Below are 27301 nucleotides of genomic sequence, written 5' to 3'. Positions count from 1 at the left end.
TCTCGCGGTCGAAGGAGTCAGTGAAGGTGTTTTCTCTTCGCTCTCGTATCTTCAAACCTTCTTCATGATCGTAGATTCACATCGTTAATTCTCCGACGATATTTTCCAACGAGAAGAACGTGTTGAGCTATCGGGAAGAACGACGATCTCCATCGGATCGAGTTGCTCGAGGTTCGAAAGAAATTGAGAAACACTCAATCAATTTCGTCGACAGTCGATCAAGTCGATAAAATAATTTATTAAAGACGCGTTTTTTTTCTTACCATTAAAAATATCTTAATTCCTGACTTCGAAGAAGGTCTATGAAGTGCAGTTTCTTCGTTTCGTTCAAATATCCCCAATTGTACACCCAGTTGAAAGGATCGGTCGAGCAGTAAACTCGTCTCCGTGAAGCAACAAGTTTCCCAGGGAAAGTTCGTCTTCAGCAAAAATCAATTTCAACTAGACGAGTGCATTCGTTGCACCAACTGTAACCTACTGCACGCGCAAGCTGGATTGAATAAGGGCCGTAGGGACTGCAGGTAGTCATACAAAAGGGTCCAGCTACAACGTTGTCAAGTCTCACGAGAAACTCTACGAGTGTAGGCCCTAAAAGCAACAGCGCTCGTTAACACGTAAGGGGGCGATGCGATAATAGGGCACCGAAAGTGTATATACGATAGCCTGCAACGACACAAGCTGGAAACACTTCCAGACAATGATGATGCACTAACAGGAAACTTCTGACTTGTTTTCAATAGCCGTTATTCGCATAGAAGAAAAGCAAGATAAAGGGTTTAAGAGAAACTACGATTGCTCAAGAACAATGATACCGAGATTGTGAATACGACTGAATAATCCGTAATAAATAATGAGGTCTCTGAATCGTTGCATGATTGATCGAGTTACGGAAACTTCCGTTTGAAATAAATCGCGAAACGCGTTCGTATTTTTGCGGGACATTCGATTCTGATCGAACAGCGTATCGTTTTAGAGATTTTTCTTCTTTGACGTTGTTACGAAACCCGTAGAAAATGTCGCTCACCTCGACAGAAGATTGGAATGAAACCTTGTCGACGATGGTATTAAACTCGACCATGATGGTACCTAATGTTACCGTAAATTCAACGAAGAGACACGTGACTTTCGCTACTCAGGTGGTGCTCACCCTTGTATACATGACCGGTGTGATCGGCAATATATCCGCTCTAGTCATTTTGTTTCACCGTGATAAGGTAATTGCACTTGTATTGGATGATATAGTAATTAGATAATTATTGATATTACCGTGATCGATTAAGTTGATTTATTCTTGCCACGAGACGCATCGAATATCGAGGATCTGTCAAATTTTTTATATGCAAATATATGTAAATATATTTTTCAACTGGAAAGTTACGAAATAACTGTTATTGAAAAATCTTTGTTATCAAGAGCGTTTCGAAATACTATTTCACGTGTTTATAGTAATCATATCAGATACTAGAATTTATCCTTCGAGATTAATATTTGATCACGACAGCAAAATAGTGAAAAAACGACAGATAAAGCATTAAATTTGATACGACACACCAAGTATCCATAGCAAAAATAAAGAAGTTCCCTGAATGATCAGAAAATAATTGATGTATTTCGTTGTTTCAGAGGAGAAATCGGAAACACTTGCTGATGCTTCGTTGCCTGGCGATCAACGATTTGGTTGCTTTGTTAGGGATGTTGGTTCAGATGTATATCACGATTTATGTTGGCAGCGTGATGTCTACGAGAGGATTTTGCTCCCTTCGCGTGGTGTGGAGGCTATTTGGCTTATTCAGTGGTTGTGTCGCCATTGTGATGGCTGCGGAAAGGTGGCTAGCCTTGACCAGACCCTTCGTTTATCAGAAAGTAAGTCAAGATCCATGATAAACCTTCTTAAAGGTCCAAACAACGGTGTCTTTCGTATTGACTAGAGCTTTATCACAGAATCCTTCAAGAAACTCAAGTCCAACATTCTTATCCTTAGAAGCATGGAACCTGAGATTAAGTTTCTATCACGCAAATCTGCTGGAAGCATGACTAATTAATAACTTGTTAAAACATTCCGTGAATTTAATTAAAATTTTGTTAAGTCATTTAATTGAGCATAATTATGCAAAATGGTTCAGGTAGACAGAGTTTCTACTGATGTTATAATGAGTTGCAGCGGAGATAAGATGTCCGATGATTAACATCCGTATACAAATTTGTAGGATGATAAATTTTCGAGAACATCAATTAGATTCAATGTTCTATAAGCGTTATAAAAGCTACCAGGGCCCTTTGTTCGTAAGGTTGGTCCGGAGCTTTGTGGGCCGAAAAGATAAATAGTAGGAAAAGAAGATATTAACCCAATGGAATGATCTCCATAGGTTTTTATCTGTACGTGATAAGGGTCACGTTACATGGGCTGTACACTGCGTGCAGACCTGACCCATTTTTTTAACTGGAAGCAGTGTGGAACATCGCTCGAAAATGATTATTTAACGTTCTATTGATACTATAGTACGTTGCTCTTTCGACATCTTAGGGAAGTGTTTACGTTTGTTTGTTTTAGACCCTGGGTCATTGAACCCATCGCTACCATGAAAACATGGGCTTTAAAAAAAAAAAAATAGATTCTGGTATAATTAAACCATCCTATTATTAAGTGTTAAATAACAAAATGCAATCCAGATAATGTGCAACATTATTGCAGCTCCTTGATGAAAGAAGTAAAACTGCAAAATCATTTAAAGTATCGCCTTTCTTGGATATAATGACATGATTAGCTCTTTTTATCGGAAATTATCGAGCATTCGGATGGCGCGTGTTTCGCCAACGGAATCATTGATTGAAAAGACCTTCGCATTGACATTCTTGCGAATCTCGTGATTGCAGTATCGGACGAACGGCACGCGAATATTAATTTCATCGTTCAGACAAAAACAATGATTCGTTTATACCAATTTGCCGCCTTTTAAGACGCGGCGGAAACAATTATTTAAGCCGGCATCAAAACATGCATCGCCTCACTATGATTCAACAATCCGCTTTCGATTCGCTATCTTTTCCGTAAAGCTGCGCTTGGTAAGTAATTAAAAATTTATCCTTTTCCAACAATCTCTCAAGTTTTAATCGTTAATGATTCACCTCCGTCGTCTGTGTTGCCTCCAAAATGACAAACGAACAGAATCGTCTGAAGTATTATATTTAGCACATTGTTATGGTATTTCGTCAAGCAGGACTATTCTATCGCGACAAAATTTGTAAACATATTCAACTTATCTGCAATTTACGTGCAACTTATCTTTCAAAGCATTGTCATGAATTTGGCAATCTTCCATAGATAGAGATCCACGTTTTCTGCGTGATTCAGAGGATCATGATTACGAAGGGTCATGGGTCATGGAAACAAGCGCGTGTACCTCGAAATTCTCGCGATAGTGATAACACGCGATAGCTCCAAAAAATCTCACACTATTTCCAAGAAAAAGAAGCTACGTGATCAACGGCATCGCGCCTAATTATCCAACACGATTATAGAACTGCTTTCGATTATATCAAGAACGATATATTTGATCATCCCATGAGTTCGTGCCACGTTTCGTTTACATCCTTCATCATACATTTCCCAAACAGCGATTAGACTTGCACAAGATTTATTTTATTATATTTATGGGACGACCTAGTAGGAGTAGCATACCCGTGTTTAATAGGTGTTGAATACAATTGTACCCATTGTGTCGCGAGGAAAAGTGCGTGACCCATATTGTGACCCAAATATGGCTACGCATCGAACCTACACTCCTTTAAATCATCGGTCATTCGAATAGCTTGATTGAATAATAATTTGCATAACAGTTATATGTAAAATTTAAAAATAGATTCTGTATATAAATTTAGATTCTCAGAGTAGTAACCCTTGAAACACTGTTGAATTAAAGAAACACTGAAAAATTTAGAAAATGAAAATAACATGAAAATAGTCTGTCGTCCGATTAAGAATACTTTGGTATAATGTTATGTAGTTTTACCAACTTCTGAAATAAAAGAAGATAAATAGCAGTAAGCATCTATGATTCTCAATGCCAAATTTCAAAGTACTAAACGAATGATCCAAGTTTTAAGAGGTAGCGATTCAAGGCCAGTGAAATTAATGTAAATCACACTGGGCCAGATGCTTCTCACCAGTTTCTGCACCGGTGCTCTTACAATGAAGGTCCAACTTTTACTTATGATACGTGTGTCTACTCACGTACAATGTTTCCGTCAAATTCTTAATTATAGGGCTTAATATGACAAGGGTCGACATGGTTAAATTACATGTCATTAAAATACAATTTATCATTATCCAAATTTCAACAAACGTGATATAATTTGATCAAATTTCAAATTCAAAAACATAATTTTATCTTAAAATTCGCAGTGATCACATATCATAAAATAATACATGATTTGTTTTCATCTTTTTTTTTCTTCGTATTGGATAATATCAGCAGATGAAAAATGACCACACGCGATTCAATGACAGAGTTCAATTTAATTCGCGTATTTCCTGGTAATGATCGAAGCGAGCGCAAAAATAGAGCGCAATCAGTCAATCGATTCACAGCAAATTGGAGAGCACTAGGGCAGCGAAAATCCAAAGCTTCTCGTTAGCAACTCCCTAGGGAATCTACGTACACCATAAATTTCTGACACGACGGGATTTACGTGCGTTCGACCAAGGCTGACCAGCTCAAAGACGAAACGTAGAGCCGGGGAAAAGATTACAAAGCCAACAAACGCGGATTAGTAGGCGTGTAGACGCGAGTACTCGCGCTTCTAACGATCCAATCGCGACGACACTTTCACGATGCTTTCGATCGAAAAACGGGTGAATCGCGGCCAAAGTAAATTGGATCAACGACTCAGGGAACGTGTAAAATTATCTCTGCAAGGTTTTACGCAAAGCGTATCCTCGTGGAGGAAGTGAGGATGAGTAGCTACCACCTTATTCGCGACGGAAGCGCAAAAACGACGCGCTTGAGTGATTCATGAACTGAGAATGTACTTTCGCGAATAAACGGACTCCATGCTTCCTTTTTGGCCTCCTAATATCGAAACAGTATCATAGAGAAACCATTTCTAACGTTGCGTAAGAGGAACCTCTTAAAATTCTTAGACCGCCTCGCGAATTGATTTTCCCAAACGAAATTAAGGGTTCCTTGAAAGCTTAAAGAGATTCTATGGATAGACCTGAAGCGTTCCATGCACTGAAATTGAAGTTTGAAACTTAACTATGAAAGGTCTTCATAGGTAGATCACATTACCGTCATCTTTAAAGTGAAAACGATTGATATTGAACTAATTCCATTGCTGAATTGTATCTGGCACAAGATCCATTGACGTCATTGTCGTAACTTTACATCACATTGTCTTCGATAATCGCAATCGATCGCGAATATTATTTCCTAATAACAGCTTCTTCGTGAAGAGAGTTTAATTAGCTACTTTAATGGCTGATATTACTCGATCGATGAAACTAAGACAAAAGCGTCCCTGAAATAATAAAGTGTGACATTAATAAAAAGTTAATTGACAATAAAAGAGAAAAGTTGAGGTAACTTACTTAAAGCGTTATCGCAGGAAATAATTTGTCATAATTTTATCATTCATCAGGTTCTTTATTCCTGGAGTATTTTATCGCAAAAAAATTTATTATACTATCTTTGGGACTTCATGGTTGATGCATTTGAAGTCAAGATGTTCTGACTTCGTTTCCGTTAAAACAACGTTTTCTTTGATGAAAAGAGCAACAGCGGACAACGACTCGCCGTCTCTCAGATTCAAGGTTCTTGAATTTCTTTAGAGCATTCAGCAGCAGTGCTTTTGAATGGTCTGACGTGATGTGTCAGCTTGAATTGACAGTTCAAGTTCACGGGTTACGAGCTCCTCCTACTCTTTGATCCATTTAACAAATATTAAAGATGCATCGTCACTAACACGTTAAATGACGTAGGGAAATAGTAGAGCAATTTCGACACAAATTATGAATTATTTTTTCCCAATTATTGGATTATATTAAATTCAGAGTGTCAATCACTGATGAGCCCCCAAGGCATTCAACATGATTGTTCAAAAAATCACGAAATACTTAAGGGAACAGATCTCCTTTAAAGGTAGAGTACAATGTTCGAGAAATTAGGGTTCTTTTTTATTACACCCTCTTTAATTTTCTCCACTTTCTCTGCGTACGTGAGTCTTCCACTGTTTCTTATAAAGGAACCTTCGCTCATTTTCCCCTTGAAAGCACTTAGTCGCCTCCGCAACGGACGACGAAGCCCCAATGGCAATGGTTTCATTTCTTTTTTTTCGTTTTATAAGGATCACGATTTCGTGACACTTGAGCGATACAAGTTTTGTACAAAATATCCCTGCCTACCTTTATTCGTCTTCAATAGAAAAAAGTATCAAATTTTTTTGGTAAAACTGATTACAGTGACTGCTAAAAGATCGTCGAAGTGGTGTTTTATTATTTATTAAATTTGAAATTTGTAGTTACGGATATACAAGTAATTCAAAGTAATGGGAAAACCTTGATATCCCAATAAAATTCGACTGGATTGTAAATAAAAACTCCCTCGAGTACACGAGTTGAATATTTCAAGTTGCCACGTGCCAGAACGTTTTATTGATTAATACAGCACTTGAAAACTTCACTAATAAATCATTCTCTGCTACTATGTTCAATTAAATATTTTTTTGAAACCTTCAAATTTAAATAAAATATTTTAATTCCACTTGAGACTTGGACGATAAATTCTACGAATGATTCATCCCTTATTTAATAAACAGAATAATAATTAATGTAGGATCAGATACAAAATACAATGTTTACAGAAATTCCATTCAGTGAATGACTAATGGTGTTGTTTCGATTTCAAAAGTCTAGACGAAAATTGCCTATCCGATGACGAAACGAAGCGAATCCCTTTTCCGCATTTTTTTCACCGTGTCCCTAAGATATCTAAAAAAAGATCGAAGGTATCGTAGATAATATTTCAGGGTCGAGCAACCCTAAAGTCGATCTGACGTAGATCCGAGTTCACCTATTTTAGCTTGCATACGCCAGAGTCGCGAGGGAAAACATGCTAAGCTTTCGTTGGAAAAGTGCGTGAGACGAAGTTTACGAAATAACCAACGAGTCTTTTGCTTCAACACCCGACTCCTCCTCGGCAATCATTGGCCGTGTAAAAGTCATTGGAGGTCCATTAGAACCGAATCAATATTCGTCGACTGTTTTTCGTCACGCGTTGCCACCAAAGTTCGTTGACTTTGTGTCGTGGAACATAGATTGATACGATTTCGTGTAACGAAGTATGGCACGTGGCAAAAGTAATGCATTATTTAAGTTTCATTGCATACAAGATAATACAATGATAGGAATTTGATTTTAAATAGATATTGAAGATATTTTATGTTATTTTCATCAAGGTTGATTAGAAGATGGAAATAAGTGGAAAGTTGTAGGTATATTTTCTGGAAGAAATGGGAGCTTTTTGTTCATTAATTTTTTTCCAATTTCTGATTCGTGTACCGCCTAATCTGTGACACCCATGTGTTCTCCAGCAGGTGACGTATCCGGTAATAGTACGTTGCATGCTGGTGCTTTGGCTGGTAGCTTTGGCACTGACAAGCTTTCCAGTTTTGGGTTTTGGTGTATATTACAAAGGTGAAAAATGCGTACGATACAGAGAGGCCACCGAACCAGCCGACATAGCTTACGCCTACGTTTGGTTCGTTTTCGGTGAGTATATACATATGTATATGTATAATAACATTATTGCGATCGATACATTTCTCTGATAATATTTTGCCATCGTTCCGTTATCCAAACCTCATTTGATCGAACGCTTGATTATCTTAAGAGCATTAGCTGGTATAAAAAAAAAGCTAACAAAACGAATAGAACAGTGGAATTGTTAACCCATTCAGAATTTGTAGATGACTCATTTTTTTTTTTCTTATATTTTGTTTCGTTGTAAAAATGTAATTTTTCTGAAATAATCAAATATCTTCTTGGATCGCAGGTACCATTCTCTGTCTGTCGATAGTCTGGTGCAATTTGGCCGTTTCCAGAGCACTTAGCAGACTGAGTCGCAAAGCTGGTGCTTTACGACGCGTAACGAGATCCTCCTCAAGAGCGAAACCACTTCTGACGGTGGCAGGACCACCGACGGAAGTCGTCACCACCGCTGAAGAAAGAGCGTTCGCGAGATTGATGGCCGTCCTATCAATATCGTTCGTCATTTGTTGGATGCCACAAATGGTACGTAATCGTCGATACAAGTCATTGATTGGGTTAATATCATCGTACGCTGTTGCCAATTAAACGATGCCTATGAATTTTGGCAAGCTGATTAAAATTCATCGAACGTGGCCACTTCCGCTATTAAACCCTTTAGAAACTCCGTTACGTACTATCTAATGGACATTAGAAAAATAACCTCGGAAGCAATCATTATTTTTTACTTTCGTTGGAACTTTTATATTTTATTCTTGAGGAGTAAATTTATTTTCAATATGTAGATATTTCGTCTGTTATTTTGCTTGTTGTTGACGATAAATTTTGGCAACGGATCGCAGAAACGAAAGAGAAGGCAGAGGTAAAGGAGCTTCCGGTTACTCTCTTTTATGGGACCCAATGGTATTTACGTGACGCGTTTACCGAAGGCTCATTCAACGATAATATTTGATTCAACGATGCTGAAACATCGATAAAATTTGCGCTCGTGATGAACATTTCAATTTTGTTATCGACGTTTTTCATTCCGAACCACGCGTCTTCCTTAAGGTATCGATTTAACGAATTTGCGATCATATATCGAACAATGTTCCTTCTTGAAAAACAAAAATTATAATTGCATTGCTATGTGATTGATCCTGCTCCTTCATACATTCATTAATATCATATCAGAAAGATCCTTAACAGAAAATTTCACGTCAAATCGAGGGAATCATCGTCATCGTTCGAAGCTTTCGCATTCCTGAATTTTTAATGCACCTTTAGCAGCATCCTGTCACCGAGAATAGAATTGCATCGAACAATGCACTCGGTGGTGTACGGTGGTGCATACTCGAGCATTCCGCATTTCCATCTTCCTTATCGGTTCGGTATCTTATTCCTCGCCAGTTTCTCTCGAGTCGATGCAAAGCGTTTGCAAATCGCGAACTGCCCTCCGAGTGACACGAAAATGTTTCCTATCGTTTCCTGTTTGCACTCGCGAACGCGTATACGATCGAACTAATCTACTAGTTGCAAAGTTGCAAACGTGACGCACATCCGGCGAAGGTTAAAACCAAACGATTTAGTTTAGAATATCTTCACGTACGATCAAGTAGCGATCGATACTACTAACACCGATGTTATCCGCTAACGATTCGTAGGTGGAAGAGTTTAAAGAAACCATGAGCAAATTTTCCACAATCTCTGATCAACGACCAGCGTGTATTTCTGTCGTTGTCCCTTTGGTAAACAGGCGGGTTCCTATTGATTCTGACGATACAATTATTTTTAGCAAACACACTCTCAAATATAATGGACTGTTTTGTAAGCAAGCTGTGGAACTGGGCGATATCGATTGCCAAGTTTAATGTTTTGTGAAATATTCATGCCGTTTTTACGTAACCACTTTGCGTTCACCCTTCTCGTGAACAGTTATCAATGAGATCAATCTTGTATTCAATTGTTCCTTTTTTTATATGCTATTTCCTTTTGTGTAGTAGTTCTTTTACATCATCTGCTCACCCTTTTCTTTAATCAACCCCTTTACCCTCTGTGTTCTGGTTCAAGGAATTGAAAGGGTTGATCTATTATTTCAACAGATTTCCATTCCACTGGCTCAGTTCTCGATGCAGTTACCTCAGAAGGCGATGTTGGCGCGAAAATTAATTCGTATGTTCCACGTGGCAGCCGACATCCTTCTTTGCATTCATTTCACCCTGGACCCGTACATCTACGTATTACTAAGAATGTCACGACCAAGATTTCGGATTCTGAAACCTTTCTGCAAGATCTGCTGGCCAGCCAGAAGCCGATCGAATTCGTTCAACGGTGAGTTTAAAATACATTATATTTATTAGTTGTTCGGTCACGCAAATGAAATCAATAGTATCAGAAATCTCAAAATTGAATTCACAGGAATGTTTCAAATTATCGAGCATCATAATTTATACGAATCTTGTTTTAATTTCAAGTTAAACTGGTTGCAATTGCGTGACTCTATCACATACTGCAATTAATTACCTAATCAATAGCTTTGATCGTATTTCTAATGCACCACCTCTTTTCCCATTTTCCATAAAAAATATACGTAAACATTATTAACACCTCTATAAAAAAGGTGTGTGTTAATTTCTCTAACATGGAAAACGTATAAAATACCAGCGTACTCGTCTATAAATAACATTGGTATAACTTGTTGCTTCTCATCGCTGATAATCTACTGCATTCTAATCTATGTATCACTTAAACGGATGGCCATCTACAGTGCAGCTTAATTCATCAGCTTACTATAGCTTCCTTCAATCGCTTATCAGTGTACGTATGTCGATATCGTTGTGATCTGTACGATTCAAGTGGACTCTGTTTAAATACCTGACAGGTACTACAGACCATCAGGGCAGCAGTGGTGATCCGTCGACTCCGATCACCGAGGCACCCTCCACACCTGTTAGCGAGGAGCGTGATCCTCAATTAGTGGCGGTGTCTGTTTGAGACAGGCTTCAGCGAACGATCTTCCTAAAACGGCTCAACAGCCAAGACACTGGCCAAAATTGAGCCGTCCATATTTTAAGAACCATGGAAGATCTTCGCTGCTACACGATGCGCTGCGAAACAATTTGATCGAACGACGACACTCGAATGTGTTAATTAGCACGATCATCGTGTGAAATTTCGAAGAATCGAACGATCGTTACCGTGTTTCAGGCTCGAAGCTTGAACCCGATGAGCAGAGATTGATACCTCGCTGATTTTCGTGTACAATTTGTACGAGGATGTTCAAATCTTTTCTTTCTAATATCTTATTCTCCTTTCGTATATCTTAACTAATCAGATATTATTATTCTAACAAGGTCTTTCAAAGATTAATTGAAACTCTAATTAGACTACACGAAAATGTTACAGAGATTGAGGTTTTTATAGAAATGTAGTTGAATGGTCTTGAAGAGAGGAGCAATCAGCATTCCAAATGATTATTCTCGCACCTGGTGCGTGTATATTGTTTTTGTTAACTTGTATAACTTCCAAAGAATGTTAAAAATTAATGTGTTTGTTAAAATACGGAGAACTCTACTCGTTTGCGATCCGCAAGTGAGGGTGAGTATTGATCCTTCGCTGGATTCTCAAATTGAAAAAATGAAAAAAAAAAAGGATATTCGTATTGTTGTAATCAAAAATGGCCTAATGTTTATCGGTAATTGCGTGTGTACACTGTATCGCAAGTTTCGACACACACTTCTGTCACCGTTGCGTAAATGTATGTCTAGTCAATAAATTAATGCAAGCGTGCAACAGTTATAAACGATCAATGCACAATTACCAAAGTATTCGATGCTTAAAGCGTGTTTCGAACGTACAATTGTACTTTCTCGAATAGAATTTAAGAAAGAGACGCGTGCATCTATTTTTTTTTTGTTCTCTCTTGAAAATATACAATTATGGTAACATCTATATATATGTACAGATAGAGTTATCAAACAATTGCATACTTAACAACGATTGTTCTAAGTTACTTTACGACCGGTGTAATTCATAGTCATACATTATTTACCGTATATTGTATCGATGTAATGATACTAATAAATTGTAATCAGTTTTCTTAAGCAAACACCGAGCGCAGTAACTTCATTCTTTTCCTGCTCTAAGGATTAAATTTTTCACTTCTTACCTTTTTTAAATTTTTTCCGAGATATTAGTGACACGATGAGCTTCAATTTTAATTAATTAGACTCCAAATTCCTACCGACCGACCGAGAATTTTTTCCAAACCCCTATGGCTACTCCACCCTTGGATCAAACTAGCGGGAAACGACGAAATAAAGACACCACCGGAAAGGAAGGAGTACATATAATACAAATATATTTTTACGCAATTACGTATCTCTTTGCCTCTAGACACTTATAACATTAATAATAACTTACGGACGCGATCGTTGCTGAATACACGACACCTTTTATTGCACACTAGAAATATACCACAGACGCATTCGTACCTTAAGTAACTACAATAAATAATATTCTGTTTCTGTTCATCATTCTAGCGCTCTTTTATGCAAAAAAGAAATTGAGAGTCTTGCATCTTCTATCGTAAGGATACATTTTGAACAGCTCATTGAATTTCTTTTCTTGTTAAGCTGTTGATTGTTCATTTTACGGAATTTCATCCACATAAATCTTTACACATTCACTCATTGATGTAGCAACGATATAATTACACGTTGCGTTACAAATAAACCAACAATTATTCGTGAAAGACGTACGTCGAAGGCAGAACTCATCACACGTATCTGATTAATCTCTCTCTCTCATTGTTTCTTGTGAATTCGTCTATCTTTTCTCTTTCATACGCAATCAAACGATCGCACACGTTAAAGGTACACACGTCTCGCTACAATAATAGAAATTCACACCGATAAACAAAATATAAGCCCCGTACGTGGACCACGATTTCATTAGCGACAGATTCTATCTTGATCTCGAGCTTTAGGCTTGTGAACAGCGATTTATCACACGTATAGGTATGTCGATATCGTGTACACATTATAGATAGTGTTTCCCTAGATCAGTATTTCCATAGAAATAAATAAATGATTTGATATCGTAATCATTCTTGAATCGGCGCATGTTGATTTAAGTTCATACCACAGAAATTTAAAAGAATTCTGTGGCCAAATTAAATTAGGAAATAATGTTGATGATCATTTTTCAAACTGAGCCGGTTAAATGAAAGGAAAATCGAAAAGACTACTGTTTTATGTTTCCTTTATCTGAAATCATTCATTCAGTCTTAAAGAATTCGAAATGAATTGCCGGCTCTATCAATAAAATATTACCACCATTATTGATATAACATTTTAAATTATATCTTCTCTCTTGTGTATTTCATTTTCTTCTAGATCTACATAATTCCTCCCAACAATATCAAATACCTCAAAGTACATTTTCAACGTCTAATCTGCTTCGTTCAATAAAAAGAAAAGAACTAATTTTTTAAATAACAAATTAGACATCTAGGAAGAGGTGTCCGAAGCTGTAAAGAGTCCTCGGTCCTAGTTGAAAGGAATCGTAATAAAACTTCGGCGATCATATCGTCGTGAGACATTGAAATGGATGCAAAGAATTTTTGTGCGAAGAAAATCATTTTCAGGATCAGAGGAACGAGGTGTATCGGTCTCGATCGATCAAGAGATCGATACGAATTCATGATACTTGGTCTCGTGTATAGGACTATTGGAAGAATCGATATCGATTAATTATTGTCAAATACGCTGTATGTTGATTACGCGATGGTCGATACAACCACGACGCGTTAGAAGTTGTAAAAAAGTCAGACCCAGTCGCTCGTGTTTGAAGCGAATAAAACACCCGAGAGATATAAACAGCTTAAGATCTATACAGAAATACCCTGAAACGGGGAAGCTAGAACGAATTGGCCTCTCGAATTTTGTACCATGAATACAGATGCATACAAGATAAACATTGCAACAAAATTTCAACCCTTTCACTATAACTAGTATCTATAATCACTTGCCATCAAATGATTTTCACTGCCTATTCGAAAGGGTTAAAAATTCTCTGACTTCTTTTCGTTCCCTTGCAACAATACTTTTTAGCAAAAGAAAAGAACAAAAGGAGGAGAAGAGACGAGAAACTTTATCGAAAACTTCGTCATTTTGGTCTTCTATACAACAAGAGTAAATTTGATTTAATCATTGCCCCTTTCTTTCCTTCACACGAAGGGCGAATGAACAAGTCTATGGATCAGCAACTGTAATGATATACAATTAGAGAAATCTCAATTCCAAAAAGGTGCTGTGATATTCGTATCCGATACGTATGATATTGACGCGTGCAGCGTTCAAGAAACTCGATGGAATTTCATCTACGATTAAACACGAACACATTCAGTTTTGCGTTTAGTAATGAAACGACTAACGAACGTACACGACTCTCGCGAGCGTGCAAACGTCGATCGGTGAACAATGATAAATTCGTTTTGGCACATTAACTCGATTAGTTCCCTTTTCTTTAGCGTGTAAATTATTTTAGGCCATTGTCACCTCGTGTGTCTGTGTATGTGTAAGCTCGATTCAACGCTCTTCCAGGTATCCTGTTTCGTAACATTTCATTGTTTTATGTATCGTCCCAACGAGTACGTAAACCGAATTCTCGAGACAACGCGGGTATACGTTGTCTCTTCAACATTTCCCTTCCCCGTGCGAGAAATTAACAGGACACGCGCGATCAAAATCCATAAAAAAACCATTCGTTTCCTTTCTATTTCATTCGATATATGGAAAGTACAAACAAACTCCCCTGAAAGCGATTACCTGAAATCAATCAGCAGCAGCAGTCATTAAATTTGTAGTTTATTAAAGTTGCAACAAACGAAGGGGTTGTTTGATTTCAGTGAACCGTTTCACACAGTCAGATCCAACCAACGTCGAACAAATCACTTCAAGCTATTCTCCTGAGCTTTGATCATGTTAATGATCCATTAGAGTTATATTTAATTCGGTTCCATGATCATTTGGAAACCGTGTTTCTTTACGTCTCGTTGCTAACGGACCTCCCTTATCCTGGTCTTGATCAACTCGGCCAATACGAGCCAGAGAACCTTTCCACGTTCCCTGAAAAATCGTCGGGCGAATACGTCCTGAACAGCCACGATCGGACGATGACGGACCCGACCACGTGTGAATTGCACACGCGACAACGATCCCCACGGCGTCTCATGCCGACGTGCGTGAACTGCGGCCCTTACCTGGGCAACACGAGAGTTCATGGTTTTGTATTATTAACAAGGGGTGAATTACTTACGACGACCTCGAATATACTTACCGAGGGCCGTACTAGATCACATCACACTTTCCAAAGCAGCAGATGGTTGGTCGAATCCTCGCGACCAGCCTGCAGCTCGGCGGATGCCTGGGGTCCTCTGAAATCCTCGTAACCGTCTCCTCCCGATATCACCAGCAGCTTTCCACGATTGATATTGTTCTGCTGGGTTTTGCTGGATTTCAAAGAGTATCTGTTCACCTTTGGACGTGGATCTGGCTTCGATGGTGTCGTCGTTTCCACACATGTGAGGAAACGAACGTGTCCAGTGTGTCCATGAGGAATACCTGATAAATATTATTTTCCAGCCTTTGAAATTAATTATTTTAGACTGAGGTCTTGAATCACTAGCAAAATTAAACTTTCAATGAACGACGACTTCTTTGATTGAAAACACATCTGTTATTAATTAATATCAACTTCATGAATCTTCCTTCATGAATTAAAATTCAACGCCCCAGTGTCTCGGTTCGACGAGCGGAAGGAATCGAGATACGAGGTCCAAGATTCCCTTAAAAATACCAGTTTCATCTAGAAACGACGAGCTAGTATCATAATTAAATTGTACCAGGCACCAAAAGCATGTTCGTTCGAGAATCGACGTCAAAGGCTTCGTTTCCCAAGATTTATCGATGGTCGAGTTGCAAGTACCTTATAAATATCGCGGCGTAGGCACGTTATCACGTGTAGGATACACGGATGGGTCCAAAAATTTCGCAAATGATTGATCGACGCCTGTATCTCGATGGCGTCGAAGCGGGACACTTTGCGAGGAGCACGATGTTCGTTTGCTAGCCAGCTTCTAATTATATCGAAAGCAATAACGATGATTATAGCCGATCGAATATGACGTCAATACCTACCAGTTACGATCGGCGGCTGAGACATCCTCTGTGTGGATGGCTTTATATGGGGAATTGGCACGGTTAATAGTACCCCAGCGCTCGTGCCGATCCAAAGCAACTCGTTGCAAGCCAAAAGTGCGGTAACCCTGAGACAGGCAGCCTTGTGTTGTCTTATTATGTCATCGCAACCTGCAGCAAGTTTAAAGCTTCCGTTAAAATAAATACCATGGACAGGAGGGAAAATCATGCTCCAACTTCTAAGATGCTGAATAAATTACATTAAATTAAATATCAGTTTGGAAAGGAAATACAAGAGGCTCAAAACATTCTTTATTTTATTACAAATGAAGGGTGTAACGTGTTTCACTTTAGGGGATGTTGAATGCTCGGTGTTCAATAGACTGATTTATGATGTCATGCAGATGTGTGTCCAAAAACTGTTAAAGGTCTGTTTAGGGTCGGGTTGCAAGAGCTAACTGCAGGTGGTCCTCCAATTTCCAGTTGCGAAGGCAGGGTTGTAGCAATATGAATACTAAAGAACTACATGTACCACAGAGAGTCCTACTTCATAAAATAAACATGATGATTTTTTGTTCTAGATGAGATACCTCAATGTCTCGAAGAATCTCCAGATTTAGGTCAAAATAGGAGCTTAAATAAATCCAGGATTCGCAGATCTGATGGAGATCATGAATTAAAGGACAACGGGGGTTAGATGCTGGAAAATGGCTTTACAATTGAGTACTATATGTATTTACATGTATATAGAGACTTACTGGTAAGCATTTTGGTAACAGCCGGTGCTATGTTGATGTCCGTCAAGCATTCGTAGCTACCAGAATGAAAGAGTCGCAACACGGCGCTGTTGTGCAAAGAAATCCAGACTCCGAGACCGCCGGAACTCGCCATACAGGAAACCGATAAGGACGTGTCATTGCTGACAGCGAACGTGTGCTCGATGTCCAACGAATGAGTGTTCAGGATTTTCACGGAATTGTGACAGCTGCACCAAAGTTTCCCTGACACCGGAAGCATCTTCGTTACTGGAGATGCCGCTGTACCGATTGACACAGTTGTTGGATCGGGTGTGTTCCAACCACCCACTACGATTAGAGAAGATCGTTAAAGTATTCTGCCAAATATTGTTCATGTGTTATTAATTATAGTTTTTATATGTTAAAAAATCTGTAAGATTGTGTAGAATATTTATTGAAATGAAATAAAAATATTTTTATGGAAATATGAAACTTACAATGGTCTCGAGTGTAGACGGTGATGTCTCCATTGGCAAGTGACACGAATACTTTATTATCCAAGTATCTGAAATTTCGAATCAATGAAAAATGTTAATTAACTCGTCTACTACCACTCTTTGAATTGGAACCTGAGGGAACTCTTACATTATACAATGCACACTACTATTGTGCTGTATCTTCACTTTATTTTTCTTTATCCTGATATTATCATTGCAATTGTAAACGTGTACGCATCCGTCTTCGGTTCCTAACCACATTGTTGGCTGATTGACATCCTCTTCTGTAGTGACACTATCAATACTCGGAACATCGCCGGTCAAAGTTAGGCTACCCGTATCTGCACATGGAATGTCGTCCGAGTCCGAGTCGTCGGAGCTCGAGCTACTACAAAATATCTTTCTTAGACTAACGATAAAAGATAGTAAATTTTATTTGAAATTATATTCATGGATCGACTGAAATAACGTGCTCAAAATCGATGTAAAAAAAGTAACAGTTTGACAAAAAGTAACACTGAAAGATTTGTACTTTATAACAAGAAATCAACAGATAATTTCGATTAGAATTTCTTATGCATAAAAATTTAAGAAAATTTTAAAAACAAATGCTGTAAAAATTGTTTGTTATTACAAGTTGACTCCTCGTTACATGATATTTTTTTCGATTCAAACTTTCAGTGAAGAGCATTACCTATCTAACTGTATGTTCCCGCCACTGGCATCGACATCCTGGACCGAGATGCTTATGCCGCTCTTACTGTTCGCGAATGAAATGTTGTTAGTCACGCACGAATTTGATCTAAAATATAATACAATTAAAGTAAGGTCCTCGTCTACTGATCTACGAAACATTAGAAGAAAAAAAAGTAGTGATTCTTTAAAAATACACCTGCTTGAACCCTTCAAGGACCTCGATGAGATAAAATACAATTTTGAAGTTCATACTGCTCAAAACTACAGAATTAGCAAATTTGTCTGGTAATTTAATATTGAGTTAAATAAATAAAAAATAAAAAAAATTCAAAGAGCAAGATAAACTTCAAAACCTGGAAACACGAGACAAAAAATAAATCCTACGACAGACAAATGCATCTACCTCTGCGTGCATGCCGGAATTCCAGCGACGCACAGAATCCTCGCGTTGCAGACCCCATTACAAGATGTAACCTGCGGTGGTTCCGGGGTCAGGCTCAACACGCACACCTGACCCACGTAGCCATCGCTGTTACACACCCACACGTCCCTGGAGCCTTGCCCGCTGGCCAAGGTGGGTGCAGCGCAGGTGAACTGCAAGCCAGCCCGGGTCTTTCGTATCGGCAGAGGTCCCACAAATTCGGGGCAGGGCCTCCTATCAGCGGACAACGCTGTAAGTTGAGACATCGAGAGAGGTCAGAATCTAGCGTATCTCCGCTACGAGTTCTAATTTACGACCGCACTGTATTTCTGAACCTAACTATACCCGGTTCAAAACATCAAGTTAGAATTCGAAAGGGATGACCGAAGGGGAGTCTGTACGTCACTCACCTAACTTTTGCTTGGCTTCGTTGAAACTCTCCTCCCAGCTGGCCCTTTTATCCGGCTTCGTGAACATGACAGAGATATTCTCGATCCCTGCCCTGAAAATAAACGGCAGAATTTTTCTCACAATCCCGTGGAAGTCACGTTGTGTCGACAAACATTTGCGATACACGTGGACCAAGAACGTGAGTGGAACAAAGTAGAAAAACATAGTATTGTGGCTTTGTGGCTGGTTAACGGGATAGACGGGGTGTCGACGTTCAAATTGTTGGAAACTCCCTTGTTCTCCTTCAGATGGAATTCATTCGACGTTCGAGCAATGGACGCTTGACGAGGATTGCGCGGAGGACGAAACAATAGAAGGGAGAAACTGAAGCAACGGGTGCGATGAAAGAGCTTTTCAAGCATTCGAAATGGATGACGTTCGAAGGAAGACAGACGGAAAATGTCGTTTGAAAGGGGTTGTTACTTACTGAGTATTAAGAGTTAATTCCAGACAGGCCAACTGCGAATGAGCCGCGTTCCTCTCAGCTAATTGACGCTGTGCCTGGCCAAGCATATCTTTGATAAGATCCTCTAATTGCTGCTTCGCACCGTGCAACGTTGACACCAGCTCCTGAAGCTGAGTCAACGTCGCGCAGTCCTCGCGAAGGTGGTCTACCTCGCGGGCCATTCGCCTCAAGTTCTCATCTTTGGCTGGGAACAGAAGAGATGCTTACTCTTAATAATTGCTGAGACAGTGTGGGAAAAGATGACGTTGCTGATATTCGCGAAAAGCAAGATTGTTATATTTTGTAGCTTGAAAGGATGATGAAATATTGAACGGATAGCAGTTTGCTCATTTTGGAATACCTTTCATTACTTCTAAGTCGTCCAGCGGTATTCTCATTAACATTTTGTACTTGTTCGCTTCCAGTAGGCCGACCAGACTATTCGGGCAGGAACTTCTGGAAGAAAAACGATCTTATATATAGAAAATTAATAAAACAATGGGAATATCAAGTCTATCCATTTCGGAATAAAATCAAATACAAATGAACATATCATCGTTTTAGTTAAATGCGTGATTGACATTTTATTGATACTTCCCATGTGCTGAATACGAATGAATCGATATATAATTCGTCAAATCATCAGACGACTTTAATTAAAATCAACAATGTGAGCAAGCATCGAGATGAAATTTTTAAAACCCTCGGGAAACTCACGTCGATGGTTTTCTGATGGTTCCGCTTCTTCTTTTGATGCTGGTGATGACCAACAAATCGGAGAACAAAAACAGCGCTCGTTCCTTTCTCGTTCCTTGATTCGAGGCGATGGTGACCAGATCGTGGCGGACAAACGTTCTGCGACAAAGACAGACGAGCGGATTCAGACGGATCTTTTTGTTTTCATAGCAATTTCTATCGCGACACGCATCGGTATCGGGAATCGATACGGAGTGCACGTTTAAAGCCTGAATAGTTCATAAAGTGAAAAAGCGAACGCTACGTTTCACGGAAGGTTTCTAAAGGGAAAGCCTCTGCTCTACGTTTAATTTCTTTCAAACAATTTTGCATGATTTTGCTCGTGAACTCTACTTTTATTTATTTAAAAAAAAGGACAGATATCACAATATTATAAATCTGCATAAAAATAAGTTAAATTAATCAAGTTTGTTGATAATGCGAAAAACCTAAAAATCGATGCAAATATGACAGGTATCCTTTTTCCACCGAACCCCTTAATGCTAATAAAAATTAACAAAATTGTCGATTTCTATATTTTCTAATTATTAATATGTTACCTGTCGTTTGTCACGATACCAGCAAGTCCTTCGACAAGTGCCTGGACCTCCTTCAAAGTAGTCTGCTGTTGTTCCCATTCGAGGGACTCCCTTTCCGTGCAATTGATCTTCACTACCAGCTCGTGCACTTCCTTTTGAGCAGCTTGAAGTAATTCGAAATCCGGATGCGTGGTATCGGTATGCTTCAGCAGCCTCTGGATCAGCAGCTCGTAACGAGGTATCTTCTGTACCGGTTTGATCAATAACTGATCCAGCCCGAGTTTTCCTTTGTGCTCCCGCTCCATTGTCTGTCGCGCAAAGGGACAATCGAGGCATACAAATTTGCCGATCACCGTTCAGACAAGTAAAATCGCGAGTTATGGGCAACAGAAACTGGTTAACGTTTAACAGAATTGAAAGTTACTAATTGTGAGAATAGCTACTGTTATAAAGTTTGGTAATTGCTAGAAAAAGGATACAGCAATTTATTAGCAAGCATTAAAGTTGATCGATTCGATTGAAAAGGAAAGTTATACAAGAAAATCGGATTCCCTTGTCTGAATTGGAATAATTTGCGCGAGTAGAGAGGTGCAAATTGTAATGAAGTTGATCGAGTGTCGCTATTCGAGAACTGAGGAGACAAAAACGTTAATTGAGACAAGGAAAATTAAAGGGAATACACTGTGTACCTCGAGGAATCGTGCGAAAGCCGGTTTCGCTTGGCAGGTCGTTTTTATCGCCTTCTTTGCGGATTTCCAATTATCAAGGAAAAGGGTGTACGTCTCCAGGACGACTGGCTTCGTGAACTGAAAGAAACAGTCTTAAAGTATTCAATCTTCTACCTTCATTATGTTAATTGAATAACTTCTTGCAGAACAGCGATTAATCATTGTGATAATAAAGAACATGAGTGACAAATATGAATGAATTGAAATAATTGATAACGATATTAATATTAAAATTAACGTAGAATTACTAGTGACAGGGACTACTAATTTCAAATTTATTATAAGAATATTTGTAATTAAAAATAATTGTAAAGATCCCCTAAAAAGTTTCGTAATTTTCTTGGAAGCTGCAGTCTAAAGATTAGAACCCCAAAAATAATGTTTAAATAGAACAAAATATTAATTATTTTCCATAGACACGTACCACATCGAGGAATACGTCGCCAATCGTCTGCTTAAGTTCCCAAGTATCGAGTCTTTTGCGTAGTTCTTCCAGAAACACCTCGTGATGATTAAGAATAGAAGGAATCTGAAAGGCAGAAACATTTTCAATTAACAATAAAACGATTGTACTCGAAACAATAGACAGGATACACGCAATGAACCGCTTTTCAGTCTTCTGTTTAAATAATCCATTCGAAAAATCCATCTATTGAATCAATGAAAAAATTGTTTACGAATGATTGAATATCGAAATCAAATCTCTGATGTTTGATTTAATGGAACTACAGTTTCTCATCTATCATTTGAATAACTTACACTTTATTTAATCTAGATCCTCTTAATTAGGATCTTAGCTTGTAATTAGGAAAATAACGTTATGTTTGCAACAGTAGTAAATTGCACGTACCTAGTCACACCGATCCTCATTTTGTTAGCAGATATTACCACCAGGAATCATGTTAATAATCTCCATTCATTTTATCAATGATCACGCGTTAAGGAGTGACATTATCTTTTATTTTTGCATCAGAAACGAGTGGTAAAATCTATCCATTTAATTGAAAGATTATGGTGACCGAATACATCGATCCAGTAAATGGCATTAGAAGAATTTACGTGAACAGATTTCGCTTTCATTTAGCCTCTTTTTTATCGCCTTGGTGCATGTACCAGCGCGAATTCCAACGTGACAGGATTGCGCGGAATTTACGGCAAGTAGAGAATCGCGAATATAGTCAGACACTGGAATGGTACGCTCGATAATTCCCGCATCAATATTATCATATGAAGTTTGATCTCTCAAACATTGCTAATAATCATGAATTGCATTAAATTATTATAGGATTATATAAGCAGCTTACAATTAAGTCTTTTCAATATTTTACGATATTGCCAAAATTACAAGATTAAATTTAATATAACAGCAAATAATTATAATTATTTTGCTTTTAATGAAAGATGGAAATTTTTACCTGATAGAAGATTTCATCCACTGTCGCTGAATCCACCAGACCAGCATTTTCGGGACTCTTTAATGGTTGAAGGTATTTCTGGAACCATAAAAACAATTCCATTGAGATGCACCATTTGAATGCTCCCATATTCAAATTCGTATTAATACACCCATCAAATTAAATTTTTGCATACACTGAAGTTTCAACAAACAACTAATTCAATCGTCACGAAGAATATTAATTACCCCCGAATAATATCAACACGCTTAATTATAAGTGGAAAACGTTCCGTTCGCATTTCTTCCCGTCCACGTCTACGTGTCAGCTGCCAGTGAAATATTCAGGTTAAACGTCGGCCCTCACTTTTCTTTTTCCCCATGATTCATAAATAAATGCATAGGCCCGCTAATGTGACCGCCATGCAATTCTCTGGATTCCATTACTCCCGACTGAAGAGGTACGATCAAAAGAATGTGAGGATTGATCGACTATAAATGAGAGTGTTTACTGCAGTCTTCCCTCGATCTAAACCGTGTTTTTACGTTCATCCTTATTTTCAAGGAAAAAGAAGCTGATCAATCAGCGATAAATAACGTGGTATCTACATTTAGAAGAGAGAGAGAGAGAGAGAGAGAGAAAGAGGTTCAAAGTCCTACGTCAAAATTTTAGCACAAATCAGAATAATTTTCATTTAAAAACAGGTCGAGCAAACAGCGGTCTAGACAAAAGAAAATACTCAAGGAACAGCTTGCTCGATAAACAAAAAATATTTTTCACAATGGTTCTGCTTTACGAGATGTTTGCGCAAACCACTTGGAACGAATCGTTTTAATAACAGGATGTCTCCGTCGTTAATTTCCGAGGGATGAATTAACACCGTGGCCATGATGGAGTTCGCGAGGAAACTCGCGCGCCCAGTTTATTTGTGCTTTCCTGGTGGATACCTTTCTATTATTTTTCTAGGTCGAAGCGATGACATGAAAAATCGCAGCGTTCTCGACACCGTCGGCCTCAAGGCTGTCGTTAAATAATCGGCCAGCTCGAACAACAATCATCGTGGCACGGGTGGCGCGATGTTTATAAAATATGACAATCAAAGCGGGGTGGGTTCGTCGAGTTCTGGAATCTGAATTCCCGGTGAATCGTTCGAAAAAATCTTGTGACGAAACTTGCCTCTCGCGTGGATGTTGCTACTTTTAACCCTCTTACGATCCTCAGAAATACTTTACACAAAAGATCCTCTTCGTTCTCTAGTAATTATTCTATCGAATTAAACTGATACCACTAATAATTCGTAACAACCAAAATATTGAACGTGTACAGAAGAAGGTGTTCAATATTCAAACCACCCTTTGCTCTCACCCTTGTGTTTATCGAACGTTGCAGCCACCTTGACAAATGCAGATCGCTGAAATCGTACGTGTCGTATCGGAACTGGCAAATAAATCTGGAAATCGAGTTTGCCAGAGTGTGATTCTATTAAATTCTAAACACGTACGTCTCGACGGTACGGGGGTTGCGTTGCGAAGGTTGCGTCCCATTTAAGCGTCGATTTGCAACCGTGTTTATAAAGAATCGTCCTTCCGTGATCGTGTCGAGTCGCAGAGAGGCGGCACGGTAATTACGACGGACTAATTGCAGGCATTATTTATCGATCCAGGAGCCTTCGATACGAATACCGGGATGAAACTCGAGCGTTCACGGGACCGAGCTTCTTGAAATGTCAAACGACGAGGAAGAAAGCAGCGTTTCCCATCGCGAACGATTTTCTACGGTTCTCGGGTTTTGTGTAACGTATCTCATGCGAAGCTTTAGAACCGGAGAAATTTAATCGTTTTGCAATGAAAATTGAAACCTCATCTTTGTGGAGATTATAATACTGATGGGATACGGATGAATAAATATAAAATGCTCATTTGTTTCCGCTAGAATTACAGATATTACAGTTATTGTTTCTGTTTTATATTCTTCTCTATTGTACATCCTACCTTTAACCTTTCAGCTCAAAGGGTCCCGTGGAGAAAGAGTATAAAAAATTGCAACCCTCTGTCAGGTAACCGGCAAAGTGCTTGACTGATAAGCTCCTTTTCTCATAACTCTCCTTCTAAATTATTTTCAGAAACACTGCGTTTACTTTCCACGCGGAAATCAGAACTCGGATTGTCTGACGTACTCGCTTAATAATCTACTGTCGATGTCATTCTCAGCTGGTTTTAATTTATGACTTCAAAAGCGTTTCGCTCGGTTCTTTGATCGCCGTAGAAATTCACTGGGTCAGTTTAATCTACCGCTTCTGTTAAAAGTACAAATACGAATAATGCTTCTACTGAAGGATTAATAATTATATCATACGCCTACACATTTTCAATGATTTTTCATTACATATGAAAGAGCTATTTTCGAAAGAGGAGAAAATAAATAATTTTACTGGAGTTTAATAGGAATATGAAGAACACGTGTCGCAATTTAAGTGGATGCAACGATTCTTCCAGCAATTTCAGGAACCTACCAGGAAACGTTCGTCTAATCCAGACGGCACGTTTAATGAAAACAACAAGTCGGAGGATGCGAGGCTGCATAACTTAATGAGGAGCTGTTCACGAAGTAGATCATTCGAGTGGAATCCTTGCACGAACGAAGTAAATAAACGGACAACGAGCTTGTTTACGAGAAACAAGGTCGCGGCTTCGATGTTAGAAGAACTTTCGAAAAGTGCATCCCAACAGACGTGCTCGTTGATATCCCGCCGGAAGCGAAAACAACGAAAGCGACTCGCAATAGTGTTGCAACATTGTTATACATTTATGTTCCTCTATTCCATCGCGATTCCGATATACAAAAAGTTTGAAAGGAAACTTCTACCCTGAAGTGACAAACGTAACAAATTTTTAAAACAATGATAAATATTTTAAAATTGAGAATGCGATTGTTATTAGTAATGTAACAGTAATATTGCATGGATTTGCAAATTCTATTAAAATAATATTGCACTCACATTGACTAGTATTTGCAGCGCTTCCACGTACGATCGCTCGGTGTCATAAAGTTCCACAACGACGTGAGTCCTTGTGTCCTGAAACGCAAAAAAGACAATTAGAGAGGATGAAAAAAGTTTTCATACATTTCTCACATTCCTGGAAAATAAAAGGAAAAGGAAAACATCAATTACTATGTTGAGTTTCATAAGGGTTATAAGTGAAACAGAAAAATATAAAAAGAGTTGTTGATAACATTGATATCATAATAGCAATGCAAAGTAGGGAACGAAAAGCTTAAATAAAAAAATGAAACAATTGCATCCTTAATGACTCGTATTAAAGCGTGTCTGACCATGTACTGGCTGTTTCTACTGCGGCCGTCAGGGTATTTAATTCTATTCTCCTTCGCCGCACAATGGAATATTTGCATAGAAAAGCTGATCAAAATTTCATTTTGAAAATTTACTTATACTTAATTAGGAATTAAGTACATAATAAATTAAATACAGAACTGAATACTACTGCAAATATGAAGCTTGAAGGAATGAAATTTCATTCTTTTTCCTACTGTAAAGGGAATAAAAATGGTTATGACCTATATTTTTTTATAATTTTAGTAAAATGATAGAATATTTTTTAAGACCAAGTTCTTAATACAAATATCCCATTGTGCTTCATCTCAAATATAAGCGAATCTCATAATTACCCATCTAATAGAAACAAAACGATTACGAAATGGTTTTGATTATCCGAACAACATAAAAGGTGGCCAGGTCTGAACAGAACATTGTCCGGAATGCCGCAAATCTGTTCGCCAGCAGGGTTACCCGGGCATCCATTAATTGCATCGTTCCGAGTATTCGCTCGTCAATTGTTCGAAAAACAACGGAATCTGTTGCACGGTTCGATTCTGTTGTCTCGTGATAAAGATTGCACGTGTCTCCACGTGTCGCGTGCAAACACGCGCGGTTCATCACGTGTTTCCCGATGCCAACATGACACTGATTACAAGAAAAACTGTTCCCGTTATGTAAGCCGTAAGACGCAATAGATAATCTTACGGTCTGGCACCCGACAATTGTACCGTAATCGACGATTATGACATAAGCGACTATAATGTCGAGGTTGCATCCTACCGAGCTACGTAGCACTCTTTTATACTCTATTTTTCTTTTGCTATCGTTTAACCCTTTCAGTTCCCTTCGGTGCTTATTAAAATATTAAAGTGTGGTAACAAAAATATTATAACACTCAGATTTGTGTAAAATTACCTAATGGAATGACAGGTCAATTTGCAATACTTAATACAATAGATAATTCTCCTCAACATTTCGTCAGCATTGCAGCTAGTTTCAGTTTCACAATCCTGAAGGAAACATCAACAATGCCATCAGCTTGCCATTCTATTATTCCAATACTTTCATGCACTTATGTATTTAACACAGGATAGTCTACTAAATATAACATCTCAACACTGCGGACTCTATAATCTGAAACCACGTGTGAATAGTGGCAGAGTGGAAAATATTTCCACCGACGAATTCTGCAGATTCGCGTAAAACAACTAACAAAACTAGTGTGTGTAACAAGCAATGGGTACAGTGTTCCCGTTACATGTGTATTAATACGGTCAGTGTGCACGGTGGCTTCGTGTAAGCATGAAAAGGAAAACTACCCACGCGGTCTGTGCTGACACGCTCGTTATTTTCGCTGTCCACCGACGGCTGGCTGATGAG

General features: G+C 38.5%; 2 protein-coding genes across 10 annotated transcripts in view; one reads left to right on the top strand and one right to left on the bottom strand.

Annotated features, from left to right (window-relative positions):
* The first annotated feature begins 1 nt into the window (after position 1).
* On the top strand, positions 2–11420 carry LOC117601099 (prostaglandin E2 receptor EP3 subtype). 2 transcript variants are annotated; one of them, XM_034317450.2, is made up of 6 exons: positions 2–1214; positions 1624–1863; positions 7591–7765; positions 8049–8287; positions 9844–10072; positions 10623–11420. In XM_034317450.2, the coding sequence occupies exons 1-6, from the start codon at positions 1014–1016 to the stop codon at positions 10733–10735; spliced, it is 1197 nt and encodes a 398-aa protein (XP_034173341.1). In that variant the 5' UTR covers positions 2–1013; the 3' UTR covers positions 10736–11420. The 2 variants fall into 2 exon arrangements, with proteins under 2 accessions (XP_034173341.1, XP_034173340.1); XM_034317449.2 differs by having other exon boundaries at positions 3–1214; positions 7588–7765.
* Positions 11421–12084: 664 nt separating this feature from the next.
* The window catches only part of LOC117601096 (rho guanine nucleotide exchange factor 17), a 47128-nt gene continuing 31911 nt past the window's right edge, over positions 12085–27301 (bottom strand). For 2 of the 8 annotated variants that reach the window (XM_034317436.2, XM_076692995.1), the window contains exons 9-25: positions 25583–25660; positions 22606–22683; positions 21615–21719; positions 21152–21268; positions 20484–20770; positions 19906–20043; positions 19550–19644; positions 19171–19393; positions 18704–18795; positions 18276–18543; positions 17871–17978; positions 17325–17564; positions 17177–17244; positions 16701–17027; positions 15943–16113; positions 15083–15366; positions 12085–15005 (exon numbers count right to left, since the gene is read on the bottom strand). In XM_034317436.2, the coding sequence (XP_034173327.2) occupies positions 15104–15366; positions 15943–16113; positions 16701–17027; positions 17177–17244; positions 17325–17564; positions 17871–17978; positions 18276–18543; positions 18704–18795; positions 19171–19393; positions 19550–19644; positions 19906–20043; positions 20484–20770; positions 21152–21268; positions 21615–21719; positions 22606–22683; positions 25583–25660 (2658 nt within the window). In that variant the 3' untranslated portion in view covers positions 12085–15005; positions 15083–15103. Of the gene's footprint in view, positions 15006–15082; positions 15367–15942; positions 16114–16139; positions 16489–16700; positions 17028–17176; positions 17245–17324; positions 17565–17870; positions 17979–18275; positions 18544–18703; positions 18796–19170; positions 19394–19549; positions 19645–19905; positions 20044–20483; positions 20771–21151; positions 21269–21614; positions 21720–22605; positions 22684–25582; positions 25661–27301 lie in introns of those variants that run through there. The other 6 variants (XM_076692996.1, XM_034317439.2, XM_076692997.1 and 3 more) reach the window with 6 other exon arrangements.

The sequence above is a fragment of the Osmia lignaria genome, chromosome 16 (assembly GCF_051020975.1).
Source record: "Osmia lignaria lignaria isolate PbOS001 chromosome 16, iyOsmLign1, whole genome shotgun sequence".
Classification (NCBI taxonomy): domain Eukaryota; kingdom Metazoa; phylum Arthropoda; class Insecta; order Hymenoptera; family Megachilidae; genus Osmia; species Osmia lignaria.
The sequence above is the reverse complement of the archived record's forward strand: the minus strand, read 5'-3'. Positions and strand labels throughout refer to the sequence as shown.